The sequence below is a fragment of the Marmota marmota genome, unplaced genomic scaffold, assembly GCF_001458135.2.
Source record: "Marmota marmota marmota unplaced genomic scaffold, marMar, whole genome shotgun sequence".
Classification (NCBI taxonomy): Eukaryota; Metazoa; Chordata; class Mammalia; order Rodentia; family Sciuridae; genus Marmota; species Marmota marmota.
The window spans coordinates 32,865,641-32,891,979 of record NW_026000108.1 but is presented as its reverse complement, the minus strand read 5'-3'; the positions used below and the strand labels follow the sequence as shown (position 1 = coordinate 32,891,979).

General features: G+C 39.3%; 1 protein-coding gene across 1 annotated transcript in view; it reads left to right on the top strand.

Moving 5' to 3' along the window:
- The window catches only part of Bend4 (BEN domain containing 4), a 28,348-nt gene extending 2,509 nt beyond the window's left edge, over positions 1-25,839 (top strand). The window contains 4 exon segments of the mRNA XM_015481801.2: positions 5,472-6,038; positions 17,847-17,938; positions 22,749-22,989; positions 25,423-25,839. Coding sequence (XP_015337287.1) covers positions 5,472-6,038; positions 17,847-17,938; positions 22,749-22,989; positions 25,423-25,640 — 1,118 coding nt within the window. The 3' untranslated portion in view covers positions 25,641-25,839.
- Positions 25,840-26,339: the final 500 nt, after the last annotated feature.

Sequence of the window (26,339 nt, the reverse complement as noted above, 5' to 3'; positions counted from 1 at the left end):
GGGGGGGGGGGGGTTGTTTGTTTGTTTGTGGTTTTTTTTGTAGTTCCCACCTTCTCATCTTGTCTAAAGTGTTTGCTTTCAGTGTTTCTTCTAGTGTCCATTTAGTTTATTGTGTCTGTCCCCAGGTAGAAATCAACATCACTGAATCTAAAGGTGTGAGAGGTTATTTATTTATATATATATATATATATATATATATATATATGTGTGTGTGTGTGTGTGTGTGTATATATAAATAACTTCCCATACTACCTTTTATTCTCAAGGCTATTAAAAAAAAAAAGAGGAAGAAAAACAAGAACAAGTTTTTAAACAGAGAGGTAAGGTTGATACCATGGAGGACTAGATGCATAGTGCTTGTTGGAAGGATAGGAAGTGAATGGTAGATTTTTTTCTGTGCAGTATGGAGATGGTCTGAGTGCAAAAGGAAAAGGAAAAAAAAAAGCCATTGGACTAGACACCATGGATTATGGTCATAGTATTAATCATTGATGGACAAAGCCATCTCTCAACAGCACAGTGATGCAAGTGACCATCAGAGGGACAGCCAGCAGAAGAGCTGATTGGTTCTTTGAGGAACTAATGGTTCCACTTTGAACCAATGAGCTCATATGCACGCCACAGCCATTTAAATACATCGGGTGGGGGTGGTGCTTTGCCTGTTGCACCCTCACTAAAGTGTATTTGCAGTGTCTTAGGCCACCTAGCAAACTGAAAATGGTCAAAACATCCACGGGATGAAGCAAGTCTAGTAGAAAAGAGGCACAAGGGACCATCCAGGGCAAATGCAGTGAAAAGATGAAAGGGTTGAAGTGAATCTTATTTCCCATTAAGAGCCACAAGTCATTAAAAAGAAAAATATGTGATTAAAAATAGAATTTTTCAATATTGTTATAAAATCATGTGAAGAGTATAATTTTCCTTAAAAGGGGCAATACACTATGATTTTAAAAGCACATTTTTCCTCTGTGGGAGGCTTAGAGTTAAAATCCACGTAGATCTTGATATGCAGCCTAAATTTGGCATCAGGAAATGGGAAATTGCATCTTTAAGCAGAGTACAATCAAAAATGAATTACAATAAATCCTATATAATTGCATAGGTCATTCTCTTTAATGAGATTTTATTAACCTGACTGTCAAGCTTTTGAGTCAGGCAGATATTTTATCTTCTTCAACTGATAAAAGTGTCAGCTATAAACCACCATATAAATATTCATAAATCTACACATCTGTGGCAGCCTATCAGCATCATTCTTTTGGACATTAAAAGCATTCTAATTACTTTCTGTCTAGCAGAGCTGAAATGCTGCCTGTTATAGTATGTGCTTGGCAGGCATGATTGCTTTTGTTTGCCATCACAAATAGCAGCATCCTATTTTATATACCGATGGTCCAGAAAATATTCAGGGATTGACTGAGCAGGATGAATATTAGGAAGCACCATCTGGTTTTGATAGCACCGGGTATATTAACTCATCTGTTAATTTTTGACACATCATTGATTTATTTATTTAGAAAAATTGCATCCTGTTTTGCTGTGTTGATGTTTGCCATTATGAAAAAAAATTGGATGGCATTTTTTTTAAAAGACATCATTCATTGATTTAAGACAAGGATGATGCTTCCAAAGCTTTCGTTTCTGCTATTTTCTATGCCATGATGTCCTCTCTTAAAAAGAAGTTAAATTAACGTTTTATGGAAATCAACTATTAGAAATCCTTTTGGTAGATATGTGGATACATGGTAGTAGGTCACAAAAAAATTCTGCTTCTGCATTTTAATATTAATATATTTCACCCTTCGCTGGGCTAAAATCAAAAGGTTACCACTAATCTTGAGTACTGTGATCTCCTTCATAGAAACAGAATTCTCTTGGGAACCTGCCGTGATGGGCACATTCCATTCAAGGCTTTCCTTACAAAGAAGGACATTAGTAAAGTAGGGAGTCTGTTTGATTGCCTACTTCCCATCCCTCTTCTTAGTCATTTATCAGATTTAGGATGGATTAAACCACTTAAATGCAGAAGAATTTCAAGAAATGAATTTTTTAATTAAAAAAATAATAAGGGGTTTAGATTTTGGAATCAGACTAGGCACAATTTGCAACATGATATTATCTCCCAACAGGCTGCAAAATAAATTAGAAGTGGTCATTTTACAGTGCTTTGTGATTGTGATTTATTAACATTTCATGCTGCTTTATTTAGGGAAGTTGGGGATAAAGTAGACAATTTTAAAGCCTTCTTCTAAACTGTTGAATTTGTACTTCACTGCTATCCCTGTGTGTGGAGCATTCTGTGACTAGGGGGGAAAAAGTTAAAACACATGTTAACACTTTACTCAATTAAGAATCATGGATCAGTAGCCATTCAATTGTGTTCAAATGAAAACAAAACTTTTCTCCATTTCTTAGTGATAATGTGCTATGCCTAGTACTTGGATTTCTAATTATATTCTGTATAGAAAGCTAAAATATTGCTGACTGCAATATGTATTAAGTGGAAAGAGTTACTATTTTCCCTCACCAAGTGTAATGCAATATATTTCATCATGGCTTTCATGTATCAATGTTAAAATAGAAAATAGTATTCAAATATTTCAAGGTACTAAAGAGGGAAAAATTCAACTTTAAGGGTGTGTGATTGCTATTTTTGTATATTTCAATTCTAAGAACAAATTCAGAATGAAGCATTTTAAGAACTGCAGGCAAGAACTATTTTATGATTGTAGCTATTCTCTGATATTCTGAGTGCACTTTAATAGATTATCTTCATAATGTAGTATATTACATAATGATTTTTTCTCAGCATGTTATGAGTTTATCCTTCAATTAAGAAAACAAATCACGCTTGTCCCTAAGTCAGATTTTTTTCCCCTTAAAATCTATGCTGTAATGTGATTCATCAATATGATTAAAACTACTGAGTGTTCTCTAGGACACTGAACAAATATAATCGAGCAGCTCTTTCTAGGCAGTTCTATTTTAGCCTTTCCTTGCGTATTTGTCCCTTTCATCAAGGTTATGTTAAAGGTGTATAGGCTGTAAATCAATTGGGATTATGCTGATTAAAATGCAAACAGTAAATAAAACTTCAAGTCTAGAATGGGATTATAGGATTAAAATGAATGAAAACTGCTCTTGTGCTAGAATTGAACATTCCCAATCAATATCATCCTTTGATTTTACTAATAAAAGAATAAAAACTAGGAAGTGAAAAAATGAGAAAAAAACATCTTAAACCTCCCCACTTGTATGGTTCAGCTGTTTACTTTCATGTTTTTTTTGTTGTTGTTGTTGTTGTTGTTTAGGTCATTGTAATGAAATGGCATCAAAGTATTTGTGTGACTCGGGACCAAAGTCTAAAGCAGGCCTTATATCATGTATTGAATAATTAAAAATCTTGAATCAGATGTTAAGTAAAATACATTCTCTTTACCTGTCTTGACAAATACACCTTTATAATGACCAGGTTTGACTTTGGGATTTTTAGCCAACCATGACCACCTCTTCTGACTCCCAGCTTCATCTTGCACTCAGAAGTACATCATATACACACGTAGGTGCCCCAGTCCATGCTTCCAAGCTCTAGCTGCTATCCCTCTGTAGGTAGATGGCTGAGGGCACAGGCTCCCCAAGCAGTTAGAGTAGGGAATTCTTAATCTTGTACCTTACAACAGGGAGAAGACTGGTTGGAGGAGGAGGGTCAGGGCAGAGATTCATAGTACTGTACCTAAGAGTAAGGAAGTGCTGTCCCAAGAAGTAAACAGCCCTGTGGGCTGCCAAAGGTGATCTTGCCACCCCCACCTCAGCCAAGTAAATCTGAAAATGCTATAAACTGAGGTCCTCTACATGTTTACAAGACTCCTACCATGTATTTTATCAGTATTTCTTGAGACACTGAGTTGATCCTCCCACCCCAGTACAGCCTGTAAAAGATCTGGGCTCTGGTTTCTGACTTGGTATTTTTCTAAAGGATTCTGGAATGGTAGCATTGTGTAGATGTGGGGTACATGAGGAATGCTTCCTGTGTGCCAGTCAACCGTGTTGTGGGATTTTTATACACATTCTTATTACATAGTTAGAACCAGGTTACTTGGACTCCTCTGTCTCCCCAATACCATGGTTACTTCACAAAAGAATGCTAAGGAAAAAAACCCGGGAGGAGGCACTGCACAGGGGTCTCTTGAAATGCAATTTCATTGGTCACATATCCTGGGTTTTCTAGAGGTTTTCTTACTGCAACTCTTCTGTCTTGTTGCCTGTAGAAGCACACAAGTATCTCAATATTTTTAATTTTGAAGGTCCCCTATCCTGGGAAAGAAAAAGGAATAGTCACCATTCTCAGAAGCAGCAAGTGGCTGTTTTACAAACAAGTATTACTGGCAGCTAAATTCTCTAGTGCTTTCCTTGTTGCCATTTTTCTGGGTAAGGAGAAGCTGAAGCATCCTCATACCACTGTATAAACTCTGGAAAGTGTCCCTGTCTGTGTTTATAATCACTTGTCTAGGTAGTAATGGGAAGAGAACCTTTCCAGTGACATTTTCCTATAGGGTGAATACTCAAGAACTTTAGGCTGATGTTAAATAACACTATCATGATTTGGGGAGTTTTTTGTGTGTTTTGCAGGGAGTTGATTGGTTTCAGTTTACTTTTTGCTTTTCACTGCTTGACAGTTAATATGCTTTAGAATTCATGTATGTGGGCTACCTAGCACCCACGCCTTATGCCATTTGGGGAGATGTGACAATCAAATGAAAATGGCTCTGAGAAGAGGCACTCCTGATTTTCAGATATATGGATCTTGGTCAGCCTAAAGATTGGCCTTGACAAGAAATCCAAATTAGCAGGTAAATTTAGAGAAGGAATACTAAATAGAGAAGTTGAATGACACATGCGGTATTGTTTTGTGCTCATTCTTTGCCTATAGACCCACTCTTTGTTTTATCTTAGATTTCTAGTGAGCTCTTCAAAAAGACTTATCTTTCTTCTCCAGTTTGCATCTGGGAGCTACATACTCTCGGCAGGGATTGTATCAGCTGATTAATAGCAAGGGCATAAGGGCACTCCAGAAATAGAAGTAATGATTGCTCTAAGCCCTCCTATCAATGAGGAATTCAGTCTGCAGTGGCCAGCTCCATTCATTAGAGTAAGGATATTAATGAAGCTGAAGGTGTGAGTGCAGACCTGTGCAGGCCAGTTAATGTCAGAGAGAGAGAAATCTCTGTACGGTGCCCAGAATCATAGGCCAGCCATTGCTTAGAGTAAGAGACTGGAGGTGACTCATTAGGAACCTGCCAATCATAGAACAACAGGAATTTGTCCTGTTAACAGTGGATTCACTGTGTCATCTGGTTTATGGCAGAGTAAAAATACTTATTTTAATGTGTTTAAGTATTAAAATTGAGGACTTTTGTTTATTTGTCGTCTTAAGCTGTTGGTCACTGACATGTCTTTTTATTTCATTTCAGAGAGTCGTATGATTTTGGATGCCTTTGCCCAGCAGTGCAGTCGAGTTCTTAGCCTCTTAAATTGTGGAGGAAAACTTCTGGACTCAAACCATTCTCAATCTATGATTTCTTGCGTAAAGCAGGAAGGCTCTAGTTATAATGAAAGACAGGAACAGTGTCACATTGGGAAAGGGGTCCACAGTCAGACTTCAGACAATGTAGACATAGAGATGCAATATATGCAAAGGAAACAACAAACTTCTGCCTTTTTAAGAGTTTTCACTGACTCCCTCCAAAATTACCTGCTCTCGGGGAGCTTTCCAACTCCAAACACCTCAACGATTAGTGAGTATGGCCACCTGGCCGATGTGGATCCTCTCTCCACCTCTCCCGTGCATACACTAGGTGGCTGGACCTCCCCAGCAACCTCTGAGTCCCATGGTCACCCATCATCTTCTACACTCCCGGAGGAGGAAGAGGAGGAGGAAGAAGAAGGCTACTGTCCCCGATGCCAAGAGCTAGAGCAGGAGGTTATTTCACTGCAACAAGAAAATGAAGAGCTCAGAAGGAAATTAGAAAGCATCCCAGGTATGCTTCCATATTACTTGCAGGACAACTGCAAATCTTACTCCTTTCCGTTATTTCCACTCTCTGTATGCATAATCTGTATGTGTGTAATTTTTTTAATTTAAAAATTTTTTTTGGCCAGCAACAGAAGAATTGGGAAAATAGGCATGATAAGGAGGTCTTTAGCCTACCCAGTGCCAAAGAAGTTTGGGGATGAGTCACTAGACTATTTTGTCTTTGTTTCAGCTACAGTGTTCTTGGGTATAGACTTAAAGACCATATTCCTCATGAAAGGCATCTTTATCAGTCTGAAAATAATTCCTAGATTGATTCCTTGACATTGAAGTAGGTCAAGTGCTGTGAGCCTGAGTTCCTTTCAAAAAAGTGGTCCTGTTGCTGTGGTTTTAAAGGCTTTGCCATTGCTAGAAATTACAGTGAAAATATCTGTTCAGAGGTGGACTGGAGTAGTACTGAACAAATCTCTTCTGTTCCATTAATTTCCCTTGCTTTTCTTATTAAGTTTCAGCAGGCATAGTCTCTTTTAGAATACAGACTCCCCCTTAAAGTTAATAAGAAACAGTAAACTAATAGGCCAAAGATAGAGCAGTAATTAAGCTGGCCCTAAACTATTTGTGTCCTGGTTAAACACTAGGCATCTACTGTCTCTTTTTTAAAAAAAGACTAGATTTTCAGAGTAGTAGAATCGTCTATATGCAGAGGCCATTTCCAAGTTGCTAAGTTGTTTTCAATTTTTGGAAAAGCACTGATTTTACATTGATCTTTGAATTCTACGGTGTGTCTGGGACTTAGAAAAGACATTAAGATCATCAATAGAACAGTCTCTTCAAACTTTTAATCATGCAGCCCATGGATGGTAAATTTTGGAGTATGTACTTAACCAATCTACGCAGTCTGGCTAATTACATACATGAACTACTATACTATTATATTATGGTCAAATAAAGCATACGTAATAAATTTTTAAAATTTGAAGGCTGACACATGCATGTAAACATAAGTTATGTTTTTCACTTAACTCGGTATTTTTGTATCGCCTATTTGGTATGTGATCCTGAAATAAAGACATTAATAAAGTTCACACTTGTTTATTAGAACATCTAGAAGGCAAAAACAGAAATGAATGTTTAGAACTGCTAAATTAGAAATTCATCTTTCCACTCTTTTCATTTAAAAGAATTTCCCAAATAGAGCTGAGATTTTGTTCAGAACATTTTGGAGTTAGATTAAGTGAAGCAGTCTTGGGGAGGAGAAGCTCTAGTGAAGTTAATTCATTTTCTTTTTGCATTTGAGCTGTGGATTAGATGCAGAGAGGTGACATTTTCCCAAGCCAGGAGGGTACTGGCTGCAGGAGATCGCTGGGTAGAACCAGAAGCAGAGCACTGCTCATTTCCCCAAATCAGGGAGATAGGGTTGCAGCTAACACACTGGGGATTCTACAACTCTAAGCCCTGGGAATTGTGGTCCACTCACTAAGGGTTTACCTCAGAGGATGTTTTCACATCTACTCCCACTCCTCTTTCACTGGAGGAGAAAAATAGCATCCTGGGGATCATCCTGCTATAGAAACTGACCAGCCATTCAGAACCACAAGCAATGGAGCCCAGCTTCTGAAGAACTCTTCTGTCTATTGGCTCTGCATTTTTAGGGGGAAAAAAATATTTTATTTTTAGGGACCCATTTGAAGAAAAGTGCAGTAAGAGGCTGGTTTTGCACATGCTAAGAGTGTTTTGTCAAGCAGTAACACCCCTGTATAACTTGGAGGGGTTTTCCCTAGGCAGTGTCCCTGCTTCTCAGTGGACATAGTAGGCCCCTATTGTCCTAGAGGCCAGTACGTTTCCATGGATGGACTTGTAACTTTCCTCAAGAATCTACCTATAGGGCAATCAACTTTTATATAGCCAGACTGGATGGATGTATATAAAAGAAGGCAGCACTCAGTGATTAGCAGAGGGAATCGGTTGGGAGTGAAGTGAGAGCACATGCTGCAGGTAGAGTCCAGGGAGCTTCCTTGATCTCATCTCTGCTTCTCCAGAGGAGTGCTGTTGAGCAACTACAATAGCCCTCCAAAAGAAAGAGTTCCCTGTCTCCCCACCTCTCACCTCCCGAAATAATAAAGCCTTCATACCTGGAGCAGTTCCTGAAGTAAATTAAGAGAAATGAGCTTATCATCTAAGAAATGATTTCACTTAAGTAGCTATAAAATGGGAAAAGGAAGGTCTCGAGACCTTACCAAAAACAGGCTGGCGAGAGGTGTATTTTTGGCACTACCCAAGAGGCCAGTGTTAAGTATTATTTGTGAATTTTCAGTATAGTTTTACTGATGATCAGTTCCATGAAAACCAGAGGCTTCTAGGAGGTGCTGTCTTAGTTTTCAGAGTTAGTTTCACTCTGTTACTCCAAGGAAAAGGCAGTGGTGCTTTTCCCTTGTATTAATTAATTAGATCACCATGATAGAAATTACAAAGTCAGTTAAAACGTGAAATTTTTTGAAAATAGGTTGAAAGAAAAACGTCAGTAATCCCAACTACCCAGAAGGATGAGGCAGGAAAGTTTGAGGCCAGACTGGGCAACTTAGTAGGTCCCTGACCGAAAGTCAAGTAAAAAGAGCTGGGTTGTAGCTAGAGGTAGAGTTGTGCCTAGAATGTGCAAGGCTCTGGGTTAATTTCCTAGTACTGCAAAAAAAGAAGCTTTAAAAGGAAAAAGTATTTGGATCAGAATATGAAGTGCTAAGAGATTTTTTTAGAAGAAAATGATGGGTGTAATTTTTCAATGGATAGAGTTTCAGGTTAGGGTAGCCTAAAGATGTTACGAGTTCATATAAAGGAGAATGGCTATAAAATACTATATTTCATCAATCTAAGACACCACTGAGTATAAGACACCAGTGTTTATGTTCTACTAAGAAAGAAGGAAAACACTGCAAATCATAATTGTACATTATAATAATTTTTGAACATGAAGTTGGTAATATTAAAATAAAAAAAACTGTGAGTCTTAGGATCATAAAATGTGATAATTAAAATACCTTGAAATTTTCCAAGTGCCAAATATAGGGAAGATAAATTTATTTATAAAATTTATTGTATATATTTAAGCTATATCACATGAGGTTATGGAATTTATGTAGATAATTAAAACCTTACTATAGTGAAGTTAATATCCACCATCTCACACAATTAACCATTTTTTTGTTTTTATGGCAAAAACAATAAAGATCTTCTCATTTAGCTTGAATCCAAAATACAGTATAATTTTAATTACTTTCGCCCTCATATTGTACATTAGATCTCTAGACTTGTTCATCCTATGTATCTGCTACTTTGTAACATTTGATCTATTTGTCCCCCCTCCCTAGATCCCCAGTAACTACTTTCCTCTATCAGTACATCTGTGTGGTTTTTTATATTCTATATACGAAATCACAGAACGTTTTTCTCTGCCTGGCTTCTTTCACTTAGCATAATGTCTTCCAGGCTCATCCATATTGTAGAAAACGGCAAGACCTCATTCTCTTTTAGGGCTGAACAGTATTTCATTTTGTATATATGCCACCATTTCTCTACCCATTGTCTGCTGCAGAAATGTGTTGTTCCTCTGTCTTGGCTACTATAAATGATGCTGCAGTGAACACAGAGAGTGCAGATGCTTTTATGATGTGGTAGTTTCATTGACTTTGGATATGCCTAGAAGAGGAATTGTTGGGAAATATGATAGTTCTGTTTAATTTCTTTGGAAACCTCCCTAGTGTTTTCCATAATGTCTGACTAGTCTATAGTCCCACCAAGAGTATATGAGGGTTCCCTTTTCTCCACATCCTTGTTAACATGTTATCTTTGACTTTATGATAATAGTCATTTTGATCAGTTTGAAGTGGCATGTCATAGTAGTTTTGATTTTCATTTCCCTGATGATTAGTGGTGTTGGGCACCTTTTTATTTAGCTGTTGGCCGTGTTTATGTATTTGTAGAAATATGTATTCAAGTCTTGTCCATTTTTTAAATCGGGTTATTTGATTTTTCTACTATTAAGTTGTATGGAATCTTCATAAATTTGGGGTACTAAACTTTGATCATATACATGGTTTACAAATATTTTTCCTAGTCTGTAGGCTTGTGTTTCATTTTGTTGGTTGTTTTCTTTGCTGTGCTGAAGCTTTTTAGTTTGAGATCCTGTCTGTTTAATTTTGGTTTTGTGGCTGGGCTTTCAAAGTGTGATATCCAAAAAGTCAGTGTCAAGGCCAGTGTCCAGGAGCTTTTCCTCTGTGTTCTTTTCTAGGAGTTTTATAGCTTCTAGTCCGATATTTAGGTCTTTTATGTGTTTTTAGTTGATTTTTACATATGATATAAGATATGGGTCTAATATCACTCTTTGCATGTGACAGTTGTTTTTCCAGCACCCTTTATTAAAGAATGTTGTTGTTTTTTACATAAGAACTTCTACTTTTTTTTTTTTAGTTGTAGATGGACACAATATTTTTATTTTACTTATTTTATTAATGTGGTGCTGAGGATCGAACCCAGTGCCTCACGCATGCAAGGCAAGTGCTCAACCACTGAGCTACAACCACAGTCCTACTTTGTTTAAAAAAAAAAAATGCTTATAATCATTTCAGTTTATTCTCATAACTCCATGAGCCTATAGCAAATATTATCATCCCCATTCTGCAGACAATGTTGTTGACACCCAGACAGGTGAGATCAGTTGCAGACCTAGGATTATTATCCAAGGTTTCTGACTCCATATCTTCCATTGTATGGGCCCTTGTGTTCTATAAAAGTTTGTGAACAGTGAATTAGCATTATTCCTAGGGGAAGTACAAAGTATGTTACAGAGAGCCCCTGCTCACAGTGTTTTCCACTAATCATTACATACCTTGTTTATGGGTGTGTGTGTTCAAAGAGACCTTATTTGCTGTTTGTATTTGGTTGGTTGACATTGAACTCCACTGGCCTGTAGAATCCCACACCACTATAACCCAGGCCTGAGTGCAGCTTGTCCAACACACCTGCCTCCATAAGGCACTAGACACCTGCTTGTGCTTAGGAACACTTGACACCACTTGAGAACTAAGTTAAAGGCCACTTAGGCAGTAAAATCACTAATGAAAACCCAGCACAAAAACAGACCACAGCAAGGACACTTGTCTACAGATGAGAACTGAAACAAGAAGACAAAGACCATCACAGTGGTCAGTCTCAGCTGGACCTGTGCATGTCAGGTGACTCAAACTTCCCTGTGCTTTGCCCATGTCTGTGAGTGACTGCAGAAGCACCAGGGATATTGATGTGGATATTAACAAGTAAGCACATTTGCAGACACAGAGTCCATGATTTGGCAAATAATGTAACCATTCTGAGACTCACATTCCCCCTCCATGAAACAGGTTAACAATACTACAGAGATGTTGAAAAAAAACAGATTAAATAAGTAGCAAGTGAGTGCCTGCTAGGTATTCCAGTGAACACTCGATAAATTTCAGCTCTAAGAAAAAAGAGAGAAGGCGTCTGTTCCTTGCTTGGCAATACAGAGAACTTAAGTACTCTTCCTAAATTAATGAACAGTGTTCTTAACTTGTAAAATGTCACCCTTCAGTTCATTACCCAGGTTAGGAGCCCCAGATCCACCATGACTCATCTCTCTCTCCCACTTTTTGTCATTCCCCAAGCCTCTGAATTCCACTGTCACATACTCACCAGTTTGAACCCTCCTGCCTCTTCCCACTGCCTTTATCTGAGCAAATCTCATAATTCAGAGGGCTGTAAGGGTCACTCAACTTCTCTCCCAGACTCCAGTCACTCCCCTCAAATTGCCCCAGGTCATCAATTGCCAAAAAGCCCCTAGTCTGTGGAGTAAAATCCAGCCCCATCATTGTGGCACACAAGGCCCTTGACTACCTTGCTGTCTTCCTGTCCTGAATTGAAAACTCCACCCTCACCTCAGTGCCCACTATCCACCAGTGTTCTGATCCCACTGGACAGTTTGTGATTCTCTGAGAAGTCAGACAGTTGTATGCCTCTGGTCTTCCTTTTACTCCTGCTATCCCTTCCAACCCAGGAACATATTGCCGTCTTCCCCCTTGAGAAACTCCTGCACATCCTTCAATACAGGTGACACTTCTTCTCCATAACAGACCTTTCCCCAGATCCCAAGCACAACTAACCAATTTCCATAGTACATCATGCATTTTTCTGTTAAAACCATTTTCAAGGAAAGTGTTTACTCTATATGTCTGTTGCCTAATGAGATAGGAAGAGAGGTCCTTTAAGGCCCTGAAGACAGAACAAAGTCAGAATTGTCTTTGTGTCCCCAGTTCCTGGCCCACTGTCAGGCATGTTGTGGCAGCTACACAATTAATTGAATTAAGTGGAAATAAGGCATTGTCATTATCAAAAATATAACCATTCATCTGTAGACTAATACCTAGAGCTGATTATTTATTTCTAAATAGTTCCATTCAGGAGCTTAGCTTTATAGAGACTGAATAGAACACTTAAAAAATGATTAAGCACACAGGTGGCCATGGTTGTCAAAGGACAGTAAGAAATTTCAATCTCCCTATAAAATTGTGTGTGGTACATTTTAAAAAGTTTTTAAATCTCTAAAAACAATTGTCTGGCAAGGTAGACTAAATAATGCTTGAGGAATAATAAACTGATCAAGATTTTAATGTAGTCATCTGCAATGAGAATTAGAACTAGAGCCCTGCACACCCTTAATATGGGCAAAACCGCCCGGGCACAGTGGTGTACACCTGTAATCCTAGTGGCTCAGGATGCTCAGGCAGGAGGAATACGTGTTCAGAAGCCAGCCTCAGCAACTTAGCAAGGTACTAAGCAACTCAGTGACCCTGTCTCTAAATAAAATGCAAAAAAGGGCTCTTCCACTTCTCATCATTCCCCAAGTTGGGTTAAATGCCCCAAGTTCAAATTCCAGTACCAAAAAAAACAACAAAAGGCAAAACCAGAATTAGAGTGGTTTCCCTTAGAAGAACCTTACTGCACAGCTGCTTAGATAGCCCAGCAGCCAAGACAGCATGGTCAACAGCTAAGTGGCTTCTGTGAAGAATTCACTAGACTCCTACTCTTAAAATCATCATAGCTTATAGTAGGCAGTACTTCCTTGGTACTGCTTTGCATGTATTATTTCAACTAATTGGCAGTAGCTATTCCAGTTTTACAAATGAGATGACAGACTTAGATCAAGCAACTGTCCCAGGATCACGTAGTTTGTAAGTGTCAGCGTTAGTACATTTAAAAAACAGGACCCAACAGTTACTTGAGGAGTAATTCTCAAGACTTTTTGCCAGGTATCTATCATATTATCTTAGGATGTCTTAAAAACCTCCATTCTGTATGGGATTTAACTCCCCTTTCCTAACCATGATAAGCATCCACATAGACTAGGGAGTCTTCCTTTTTGTTGTTGATGCAAAGGAGCTTCCTATTTTCTCTGTCTGATACGCATTTTAAAGTGTTGTTGCATGGAGGGGAAAAACTTAAAAACATTCATGTCAGGAGAGGTGCATTTTGGGTTCCTTTACAACATTTTTTCCTTTTAATACGTATTTTTGGTTTGGGTTTCTCATTTACTTTCTAGTAGGTTGCAGAATGAAAAAGTGAATGGGTGAAATCTGCCCAATGGATCTGAAGTCGTGTTTGCATGAAAGGCAGTTAGAGTGACTGTCTCTGGGGGCATAATCTGCTCCTTGAGGACCCTGTTGATGATCTTTTCAAGCTGTAAGCCCTGACCTGGCTCTCTTCCATTGGAGACCAGGGGTATTACGTGGTGGTCTGAACTGCAAGGAACCATGCATGACACCCTGTATCCTTATTCGCTGTGAGCCCCGAATATACACTTAGAAATTCCACTGCAGTCCACAAACTGTAGGTGAATAAGACAAAGGGACAAGAGAACAGGAGATTTTCCACAACTCCCTTTCAGTGTCCTGTGCCTCTTCTAGGCAGGCAGCATGGTGAAGCTGTGGGTCAGGGTATGTTTTACCTCTAATAAACAGAATTCATTTATGTTTCAAATGCAGTTTATACTCACTCACCTCTGTTTTCCAAATTGATTGATTTTGAGGTATCCCCCTCAATCCCACAGAAAACATTGCACTTGATTCTATGGCCATCCTGTTAAAATCTAGGCAGTTATCCAGAGTCCTCAGCCAAGAATAATACTCCCCTTTCTTAATGGGAGTGCACTCTGGCCCTGGACTGGAGGGGCCGAGGTGCATCTGCCTTGCAGGATCACTGATGGGGAGGACATCAGGGGAAAGCCTGGAAGAAGGGAATCACTCAGCATGCCCAAAGCAGTGGCTGTTTCAGTTGGTTAAACAGTCCACTAGTAGGAGTTTTGTCCTGTCTTCCTGCCCTAAATCGGGCCCCCTATAGCTAGCCAGCAGATGCACATACAATTCCATTTTCTTCTAGCATGGATAAATCAGCTGGCCTTGGTGATGGCTAGCTTAGCACTGCTGCCTAAATGCTGGGTGTGTGAAAAGCAGGGAGAGTTGGCCTCTTAGCTCTACCAGGGCTTTGTATTCCCCATGGAAGGTAATAGATGCAAGGGAGGAGACATGACAGTCATAGAGGTGTTTTCCAGACTTCTGAATTAATTCTTTACGATACAGGTTGAGTATCTCTTATTTGAAATGCTTAGGATTACAACTTCCCACATTCTGGAGTTCTGCTAATTTGGGGATATTTGCATATACATAATAAGATATCCTTAGACCAAAGTCTAAGCACAACGTCAATTAATGTTTCATATACACTTCATACAGGTAGCGTGAAGGTAATTTTATACAAACTTTTCAGTGTGCCTGCATTTTTACTGCAGCCCATCACACAAAATCAGGTGTGAAATTTTCTCCTTGTAATGTCATGTTGGCCCTCAAAAAGTTTCAGATTTGGGGGCATTTTTGGATTTTCAAATTAGATATGCTCAACCTGTACTGGTACTGGTTTTTATAAGGATGACAAAGGAGAAAGGAGTAACAACTACCATAATCCCACAACTAAAATATAAATCATTGCTAATTATTTTTTTAAATAATTTTTTTTTTAGTTGTAGGTGGACACACAACACCTTTATTTTATTTATTTATATGTGGTACTGAGGATCGAACCCGGTACCTCACATACGCTAGGTGAGCACTCTACCACTGAGCCACAACCCCAGCCCCTCATTATAAATTATTATTATTATTAGCACTTTGGCTTATTTCTTTCCTATCTCTTTGCTATACATATAATTATTTTTAACATGGTTGAAGTCATACTGAATATTCCATTTTATATGCCGCCTCGTAAGCATTTTTTGTGCTTCATTTAAAAGTTTTTTCATAATCTTAATGACTCTAAAATATGAGTAAGGAATCAAAGGAAGTTCATTCAAATCCTAATTACATTTACAAAATTTTAGTAAAACTTCCAAGCTGAATCCAAGGTCATTCCTTGCACCTGTCACTTGGTGAGGCAGTCATATATACTGTTGCATTTTATCCTTATCATAAACTGTGAAGAAAAAAGTGCTGCTTTGGATCCTCATATGCAGCCCCGTCTAGAAGAGACTCAAACATCATAAAAATTAAATGATGTTCTAAAGGCCAGATAAATTACACAGGTGCAGTGGCACACACCTGTAATCCTCTAAGCAGCTTGAGTGGCTGAGGCAGAAAGATGGCAAGTTCCAGAACAGCCACAGCAACTTAGCAAAATCTTGTCTACAATTAAAAAGGAGTGGGGATGTGGCTCATTGGTAAAGTGCCCCTGGGTTCAGTCCCCAGCACCAAAAAATTTTAAAAATAAATAAACAAAGGCCACACAATGAGTAAAAACCCCAGAACTAAAATACAGCCCTGTCTCCTGCCTCTGTTAGTTTCTCAATTCTGCTTTATTTTTTTTCCCAGTAATTAATGTCCAAAGCCAAAAGAGGTATCCTTCTCACTATGGCATCTGTAAAGTGGATTGGGCTTTCACAGGCTGAAATCGGGAGTTGACAGGTTTTATTAAACTGTGGTGTAGTAATAGGCCTACTTCAAACTGACACCACTGTGGCTACTTTGGTTGACCTCTGTGGCTGTGCAGCAAATGCTACTTCAATTTGAAGAATATATTCAGAGGGCTATTCGTGATGGCCATAACACAGGTCTGTAAGGATGGTTATTAAAGAAAATAATTTGGAGGCAAGAAGAAAGATTTCTTAACCTACTTCTACTTCTTATTTAAATTCTTCAAAAGGCTGTTGATATAATTTTTAGTTTGTTATGTGATGTCACCTGAAAACCCAAAGCCATTAGCAAGGGATAAAAATGATAACTTCTGTCTGCTATCTGAAGAAAAAAAAAGTGAGAAAAAGAAAGTGAAGAAAGCTCTGTGGTGATACTTTAAAACTGGGGCTTAGGTTAAATATTTATTATTTTCTTTAATGTGACAAAAACATCTTAGGAAAACACAGCTAAGAAAGATAGTGGCAACAATTCATATAAATTAGATTCTTAACTAAGCTACCAAGACCTTTGAAAGCAATTAGTCAAAATTCCTGAAAGAGTGCTAATATAAATCTTAAGATGTAGGCATTATTTATGTAATGGAACAAAAAAGTCATGTTCTATTGGGTTAATATCTATTCAGTTTTACTGTAATTATTAAACGAATATATAAGACAAAGTCTCAAAAAAAAAAATAGTGTAATAGTCAATGAAACACATACCAAGTCTGAATTGGACCAAATCAATGGACCTTCTTAAAACCAGAGAAAGGGATGCATTCAGTAAGAACTGTGTGTCAGGTGTTGGGAATCAAATCTTGATTGAATAGGATTCCTGTTTGTTAATAAACTAGATTGATTCTGTCATTAAAAATGAACTTCTTCAGCTGGGCACAGTGGTGCATTCCTGTAATTCCAGCAGCTCAGGAGGATCACAAGTTCAAAACCAGCCTCAGCAACTTTGCAAGGCCCTGTCTCCAAAAAAAGAAAGAACGAACATACCTGTTTATCACTATAGTGAAGTACCCAAAGCTGAGTAACTTAGAAGTTTATTAGCTCAGTTTGGGACGCTACAGGCTGAAACACCAAGGTGCTGGTTCTGGCAGGGGTCCTGGCTGCATCATTCTGTGCAGATAGCATCATGGTGGGAGGAGGTGTGAGAAGGAGATCATATGGTGGGGCAGGAAGCTAGGGCATGAGGAGGGCTGGGGCAGACTTGATCTTTTATAACTACCCTTCTCTCAGGAACTAACTCAGGGACCCACAGTTCCTTCCCAGGGCATTGCCTGTTGACTCAGGAGCCTTGCACTGTGCTCCACCTCTTAAGTAGTCCCACCATCTCCCAGCATTGACACTGCAGAGACCAAGCTTCAGCTCATGAACCTTAGAGGGAAAAACTGCATTTAAACCATAGCAATGAATATTATATCATTATCAGCCAGAGAAATATTAGCTTTCAGTGCTTTAATTTTAAAAGTGCCATCAGGTGCTTATACCAAAAGTAAAGTCAGAGTTCACATCTCTTCTTTGAGTTATTCATGATCGTTATTGTTGACCCAGATTTGCATTGGAGTAAGTTGGACTTGAAAGATCTCAAATTGTGCTGATCCTAAAAATTGTCCCCAAACTGTAGCATCTGTTCTGTATTTACTAACTGAAATAACTGCGGATGTCAAATGAAAGGAGATTCTATTTCCTTTAGAAAACAGATCCTTTTTTTTAGAAGTTCACATCAACTGTGTTTTTAGACCTCAAGAGTTTATTTTCATGTTGAGGGCTAGCTAATGTGTAACTGTTGCCTTTCCTTCCTCCCAGTGCCCTGCCAGACCGTTTTAGATTACCTGAAGACGGTACTGCAGCACCATAACCAACTCCTGATGCCACAGCCAGCTGACCAGCCCACCGAGGTAGGTCTTAGGGGTCCAAAGATAAGTAAGTTCTGTGTGGAATTTCCTTAAGATGAAGCCTTTTGATAACTGGTTTATGCCAGAATAGATTGGCTAGCCAGGTAAAAGTTGATGATCTGTTGTCTGCATGTATGTGTTCTGTGGGGTAGGGGAAGGCATGTATTTCGCTCATAAAGATTCAGCTCTGCACTCTGAAAGGGGAAAGAAAGAAGAAATATCACAGGCAGTTCCACCTTTCCTTTGGCACAGCAAGGGCCTACAGTGGGAGACACCCACCTTTCGCACCCTCAGGCAGAGCTAGTGTTCCATAATGCCTTTCATGATGGAGCATCTCCCACCTGACATTCTCTGGAGTTCAGGTGGGCTATTTTCCTGACCTAGGGCTCCTGAACATGAGCCACTTTTTCTCCTGACTTCAGTAGAAGAAACAACAGTCTCTCCGTGTGTAGGAGAAACGGTCCGTTTTGAAGGTAATGGTATGTCAGTTTAGACATGGTCCATCTTTACAAGGTATTGAAGGCTTGGTGGTGAATATGTTCTTTTCCTTCCAAGGTTTAAGAACACTATCAAACACACTCGAGTCTTGCCTACTCTAAAAAAGCCTCCCTTTACTTCCCCCTTCCTTCCTCAATTGATATTCTTTCTTTCTCCTTCCGTTGCAGTATGCTCTCACATCACCCTCTGACAGTGCTTTCCTGCCACGCCATGACACGTCTTGCTCCTTGAGCTTGGAGCCCAGGTCTTATCCCCAGTAGTATCCCCGGTATCTGTCCTAGAAGGTCCTCAGTTCATGTTTGCTGAATGATGACCTCCCTTTTTTAATGAATTAAACACTTGAAGACTGGTCCCTGTTCACCGTCCCTACTCTCCTAGTTCCCATCTGCTCTCCACCCTGTAATCTCACTCTACTTTCACTACCCCCTGGAATGTTTTCAGGTGCCTTTGCTGGTTACCCGCCCCAGGGACCTTCTTGTAGCCCTTATCTCTTTTCTTCTTGGCCTTAGCATTGGTACTTTCTCTGGATTCCCCATCCTTTTCTTACTGCACTCTCAAGAGTTTTCCATCCATTGTTCCCCAGAGTTTCATTCTTTATCTTCTCTTGCTCTTCTCTGTTCAGTTCTGTTCTTATAACATCCACCGCTTGAAGGTTAAGAAGTTCCAGTGGATATGGAGAGCCCCAGTCCCCACAGCTCAACCTTATGCCACTGTCTACTGCACCACTTGGGGTGCCCACACACCCCTGAGCCTCATCACCCTCACTCTGAACACACATGCTCATGTTTTCTCTTCAGTAACAGTCCCACCAAACCAGGTAGGAGTTTCTGACAATGTCCCTGGCTGTCCCCTCCTTCCTCCTGGCATACGCTGATTCTACAGCCATGTGAATTGCCTATCTTCTCTCTGGGCTGCACTTAGCACTTTACACCTGGAGTATTAGAATAGATTTTTCATCTCTATCTTGTAAATTACAGATCCAAACTAAATGTTACTTGCTTAAAATCCTTTCATTACTCAGACTAATAATAAAGTCTACATTTCGTACTTGACACTTTTGTCATATAAATGTAAACAGAGATGAAAAGCCACTTCTTTGAGGAAGCTCTCCCCGACTGCCCTTCCTGTTTTATGCTCACGTAGCACATTGTTCACAGGTCTAATGCAGAACTCCATACCTTACTTAATGTACACCTGTGTCTTCTGTTTGGCTATGAGCCTGCAAAGACTTTAATTTAGGGTTATTTATCTTAGTTTTATCAAAGTGACTCAACAACAGGTCAGCGTTTATAACCTGTTGGTGGCTAATTGAAGAGGCTAGAGAATCAGAATTCCATAAAAATGTAAAAAACAGAGGAAAAAATAACTGCATTTCCGTTGGATAGGACTATTTAAGCTTTTATTACCCATCATCATCATTATTACTATCCTATTTTTATTGTCATTTCAAGCACATGAGCATTTTCTCATTTTTATTATTTGTCACATTTTATTTCTATTAACTATGCCACAACAGGATTATAACTCTCATCCATAACCCACAGGGCATTCTGAGTTGTGTTTTGGGCTGTAAATTACGTATTCTCTCTTTTCCTTTTTCTTGATGAAAATTACCTCTAAATGGTATTTCTACATTTTATGAGACAATATTTTATGTAGAGCTTCTGCATTTTGGAAGAGTTCTGAGCTCTTCTATAAGTGGATTTTTAAAAGGATTTGAGAAAGTAGCTTTCTTGGGTTGCCAGCTTCCAAACCACAGCTTCCCATCTTGAAATAGACTGACTTTAGGGGTACAGCATGGCATCATGTCCCCAAATTCAAGAACCCACCCCTTTGCATCCTGGGACCTTGGTAAAATAGCCATAATCCTACCTTGCAGGTGAGCTCCACACACCTGAGGGAAAACATTTTTTAATATAGTGTTAAATAAACAGTCTCCTTTTCCAAAATGGACAAGTATATTTGCAGAGATCTTAAGTACAGGAACATTTTAAATTAATAGACCCTTGTATCTGTTGCTCTCCTTAAAGTTCTTTTAACTTTGCGAATTTATGTTCATCAGCTCTTTTCAAGTGTCTCAGTGCCACAGTGGTTAAAAAAAGGTAGGCACTCTTTCCTGTAGCTGCCCTTGCTGTCCACCTTGTGCCAGCCACAGTAGTAAGCATTGTACTACATCAGTCGTGGGACATGTTTATTATACCTACTGTGTGACAGATGCTGTTCTCCACCCTGGGGGTAGGATATTGTGTAAAATGATAAAAATCCTGATTCTCAAGAGCTCTTCATCTGGTAGGACATTGGTGGAAGCCTCACTATATACACCAGCAAGCTTGGAGTAGTATCCCTATTCTGACAGAAAGGAGCTGAGTTTGGAGAAGTTAGTCACCTGCCCAAGGGTGAGCCCAGAGTCCAGCTTTGCAGTTGGACTGACACTGCTGCAGGGGAGGAGAAAGGAGGCCAGCATGCCTAGGGCTTGGGGCAAGCACCTCAGGCTGGTCATCAGTTGCTCAATAAATGGTGACAGTTATTAATAAAGTTTTTCCACAAAGATGCTTTTGACACCAGGAATGATTCTGGCCAGCCAGCCTGGATTTCACTCATCCCTGATCCTGGCTGCCCTGAGGGCTGAGGGGGTCAACTGGACAGAGCCCTGATAAGCCCTTCCCTCTCAGTGCATGAGAAGCAGTGAGATTTTTTTCCCTGTTTGCTCTCTTCTCCCAGCCATAATTCTGTTATCTGTGCAAGATACCACCTTTTTACTTAGGAATCATCTTACCTCCATCTCCCATAACCTAGTCACTGGATTGGTTGCCTGGTGCTCTTGATTCTACATCTCATTCCCTCTTCTGTAACTGCACTGCTCCAGATTACTTATATCTCACTTCCCATTTCCCAAGCTGTAAAACGTTAGTTTCTGCCTGTCTTCTGATCAGTCACCTCTTACACACTATGTATGTCCCCCTCATTGTACACAGAACCAAGGATTGGTATATGCTCCCAAATGCTCACTTCTTAAACACATTATAATACAGTTTATTGTATTTTACAGATGGAGAAACTTTTGTTCCAACAAGGTTGAGTACTTTGCTCACATTAATTTAAGACAAAAAAAAAAAAAAAACAAGAATCATCTTAAATCCAGCTTGTCTCTAAATCCATAGCACAAACTGCAGCCTCAACTGCTTCCCTTAAGAAGGGAAATCAAGTCACACTATATAGCTTTCTGGAAAAACTGAAGTGATGAGTTTCCATGTGCACAGTTTACTGACAGTTTCCTAGCCAGCTCTGGCTGCCTTTTTCTGTTGGCTTCTCTACCACTTACCTTTCTCAATGCTTAACTAAGCAGAGCACTTTTTGAAATAAAACCTTGTCAGACCCAAACGGTGCCAAATTTATAACCTGTAGTAAATTTGCAGAGTTGTAAAACTGAATGAGTTTTCCCTTCTTTATTTTGTACACCTTAATTACTGGGGAAAGAGTACATTAAAACTGAGATCATGGGTTAATTAATTTGTCCTGGACTGTAGAATTTTATGGACAGCCAGAACTAAAGTAATGGTTGTGTAGGTGCAATTGACTAAACATGGCTTATAAATGTTACAGAAATTCCCATAATTAGTCCCACTGCAGCTATTTAGCCTGGGAATTTTATAGCAGACATAAATTATGAAGGTGAAAAGTAAGAAAAATTTTGAGTTGACATAGTGGCATTTGTAGAAGCTATAATTTGAGGAAACCTGTTTTGCATTATTGTTAATGATTTTTTTTTCTAGTTTCCACAATTCCCCTTTTTTAAAAATCACTTTTTTTAATGTTGTTTCCACTGTAACACAATGGCTATCAGGTGTTAGGTGCTTTAAACACGGGTAATATCTGATTAAAATAGACCACCAGCACCATTTCTAAAAGTACTTAACTGCCAACCAGAGGATGAAGGGACCTGTTTGATCACACTCTTCAAAGTCATTTTTTGCATATTTTAATAGATTGAAAAGGAAAGTTACAGGTTATATTTAAATAGTGTTTCCTGTCATTGGATCTTGACACATTTTAACCTACCTGTTAAAATTCGAGTTATAAATAGCTCCTCTTTCAAAGGTGTTCATTATACCTCATTGGCTCTTGTTATAGAAAATGCAAATGTAATTTGAAAAGTGCCCGTTCTGAGTGTGAGCAATTACTTGTGCTCTTCAGTATCGGTTCATTGTCAGCATAGCCACTTGGTTAAAAAGCAGGTTTGCCTTTGAAATGGAGATCACTTTGGCTTCTGGCTGGCTGGCTCAGTAGGTAATGAGAAAATATTTTGCTTTTCCAGGGAAGCAAGCAGCTGTTGAACAACTATCCCGTCTACATAACGAGCAAACAGTGGGACGAGGCTGTAAATTCTTCAAAGAAAGATGGGAGACGGCTCCTTCGCTACCTCATCAGATTTGTTTTCACAACCGATGAGCTTAAGTACTCATGCGGCCTTGGGAAAAGGAAAAGGTCAGTGCAGTCAGGAGAGACAGGTCCCGAAAGACGCCCTCTGGATCCAGTTAAAGTCACATGCCTCCGAGGTACTGCATCCTTCCGCTCAGTGTCCACCATCCGTGATCCCATTTCACCGCATTGGCTGTGGCTGCCCCGTACAAGTGTTCAGCCTTACTGTATTTTGATTTCTTTCCACTGAGAAACGTATAGGCTTCATGTGGCCCATCTACCTGGTAGTGAGAAGCTCTGTAAAAAATCGTTTGCTTTAGCCTCGTTGTTCTCACTTAATGGTACATAAGCATTGCATAGCACCTCATGTTTCACGCTTTAAATTCAGATTTCTTTTTGCTGCCAGAGGAGGCCATTTCTGGCAAAATGGGAGCATAGGGAAATGCACAAAAGAAAGGAAGATGTGGAATATATTTTTTTTAATTTGGTAAAATAGAACTTTGTTTCCACTTCTAGCCTGCCACCCCTCCCCTAACTTTCTTCTCAAGAATACTCAACCCAACTCCTTAAGTTTGTTTAGAATTAATTTTCCTTAGTGCCTGCAGGATATCTTACCCAGTAAAACTTTGTTTTGGTTTAAAGTTTCTGTATTAAAAATGCTGCTTAGAGCTGGGCTCAGTGACTCTGGAGGCTGAGGCAGGAGGATGGCAAGTTCAAGACCAGTCTGGGCAACTTAGACCTGTCTCAAAGTTTTAAAAATAAGAAGAGCAGAGAATGTAGCTCAATGGTAGAGTACCCCTGGGTTCAATTCCTAGTATCACAAAAAAAGAAAAAAAAATACTAAGTATTCAGATAATACTACCATTTCATTTGTATTAACTGGTGATCATTTTGCAGCTGATCTGCACTATTGAAAGCAGGCAGATGTGAGGAGGAGGAATCAGGAGGTATACAGTTGATTTGAAAGATACAAATAAACATGTAGACAAGTAGAAACATAATAGTGCCAACTGAACACTGGCACATCTGAAAAATCCACATTAGAACACTCAAATATTAACCTGTATAGTTCAATAGCAGTTTTATTGACTATAAAGTCTTAATACTGGTTTAATCTGGATAGGGATCAAAAATTTTCCTGATGAAGAAATTATAGTTTTTTTTTTTTTTTAAGTTACCACTGATAAAGTCTTTGTTTATTGGAAAGAATATCCCTATGTTCCCTGCTGAGTGCCACCTTACCGTAAGCACTTGGTTTCTGCAACCATAGGTGGCTAGGCTGAATACATGGTATTTATTAGCAATTAAGATTCTTAGCCCACGCCAGAGATTTCTCATTCAGCATGCATGGCTCCTGGCCATGATCACCCTAGGTGATCTTGTTGATCCTCATGTAAGTGGCCTATGCCTCAGGAAACCATCTGAGAAAAATACCAGTATTAACTGGGTATACTCCAGAGCCTACCTCTCATTGGCCAATCTGAAAATTTTACTTAGACTGACTAGGTGATAGAACTTACTAGGGTTCATTTAGCAAACTAGCCATAGTTTCCCTTATTCCCCAATATCATCAAAAGTGATGGAGTTATTCACCAACAGGCAGTATTGAGCTTGGGGGCTCTACTGGGTGCACTCTTTATATATATTCAACAAAGTTGCCCTTAGGCTTATAAAGGAGCCAAGATGAGGGGTGTCACAACTGTATCCCTTTCTAGAAACTTGGTTCACATCTTATGTTAATAGCAAGTCAGAGAAACAGAGGGATGAAAAGACATCCCAGAGAACCAATGCCATTGCCTGAAGAACACTGCTGGTCCATGGTCACACTGATGCTGACCAGGCTGCCTAGCCAGAGTCCACAGTCTCTAGTACATTTCTCACATGGGGCATAACCCACAGCTTTTATCCAGCCCTTAAGTGTAAAATCCATGGGCAAGAAATGGTGATCATGCCAAAGGCAGCTGAGCTATCCCTTCTCCAAGCATGCTGATTATATTCTGGTAACATTAAATATTTAGTTGAGATCATATATTATGCTAGTAAATATGTAGATATTTCAATTTGAGAAGGAAGTGTAGCCCATCTTGCAGCATTTTAAGAATGAAGAAACCTTCTCTGAATTAGTACCCTCCCTCTCATTAAGACCCTGCCATTTTATTGTGCTCAGTCTTTAAACTCTTAGCTGGTTAAAGAATACCATGCTAATGATATTTGCTGTGCTTCTTGATTTAACTTTCTCAAAATATCAGTGTGCTCCGTTACTAACCTGCACCAGGCATGGTGCACACAATGTCTTACTGATCAAATTTACCTTTGTTTTCAACAGCAGATGTTCCTTAGCAAGATGACCTCTCCCTTAGGGGATTTTTACGTGTACATATGAGAAGAAAATTGGTTTGGAATAAGTTGGGTGTAATAAGTGACCTCATCATGGCACTGCATTGGATCTCCCATACAGCTTTTCTGATGGAGCTTCTGTTAATGTTTGAGCAGCCTGTCCTGTTGTCATCTGTCAAAACCAGCTATTGTTTTTTTTCTCTCTCTCTTTACTGTTGTGTATATTCCCGCAGAATTCATTAGGATGCACTGCACCTCCAACCCCGATTGGTGGATGCCCTCCGAGGAGCAGATAAACAAAGTGTTCAGCGACGCTGTGGGTCATGCCCGGCAGGGGCGGGCAGTGGGAACTTTCCTGCACAACGGTGGCTCATTTTATGAAGGAATCGATCACCAGGCTTCACAGGATGAAGTCTTCAATAAAAGTTCACAGGATGGATCTGGGGATTAGTGGACAGAATCTTCCCGCTGTAGCAGCTGGTCCTTTCAAGAGCTCCAATTGTGAATGTCCATTTACCATCACCTGAGAGTCCAAAGCATGTTGTTCAGTCATACTTCACACATTCTCAACCTTAAAACTCCCTTGACCACAGTTCCCAAATAGAAATCCATTTTAGGGTTGTTTGGGAAGTTATATGGCACCTACAACAGACTTTAGTAATATAAAAAAGAAAGAAATTGTAGTTGATTTTAAGTGATTACTGGCTAGACAGTGAGGGTAGAAAAATAGGTGAGCTTCTACTCACCTGTCCGACATCTTCAGGTAAGCTCTGCTTCTTGAGCAGAAGTAGCTTCAAGGAATGGTGAGTTAGTGTTTGCCCATGAGAGAAGGCAAGACATGGGAGTTATTGTGAGGGACAAAGAAAAAGTTTTCTCTTATTTTAATTCAAGTAAATTGTCCATGTTTTCCAAATACTTGAATTCTGAGTTCTCAGCAAAGATATCACATGCTGTCTGTACGTAACAAAAAGTCTATTAATAAGAAGCCAGAGAACAGAGGCCATTGGTATAGACAGTGGTTAATTGGAAGTTAACTACTTTTTTGTTGTTTTATAAAGAAAACTTCCACTGTGTTGATCAAAAGGGCACTGTGTGATCTCTGGAGTTTACAAATAGTAGTCATTTTTCATTAAGCCAATCAAGAAACATC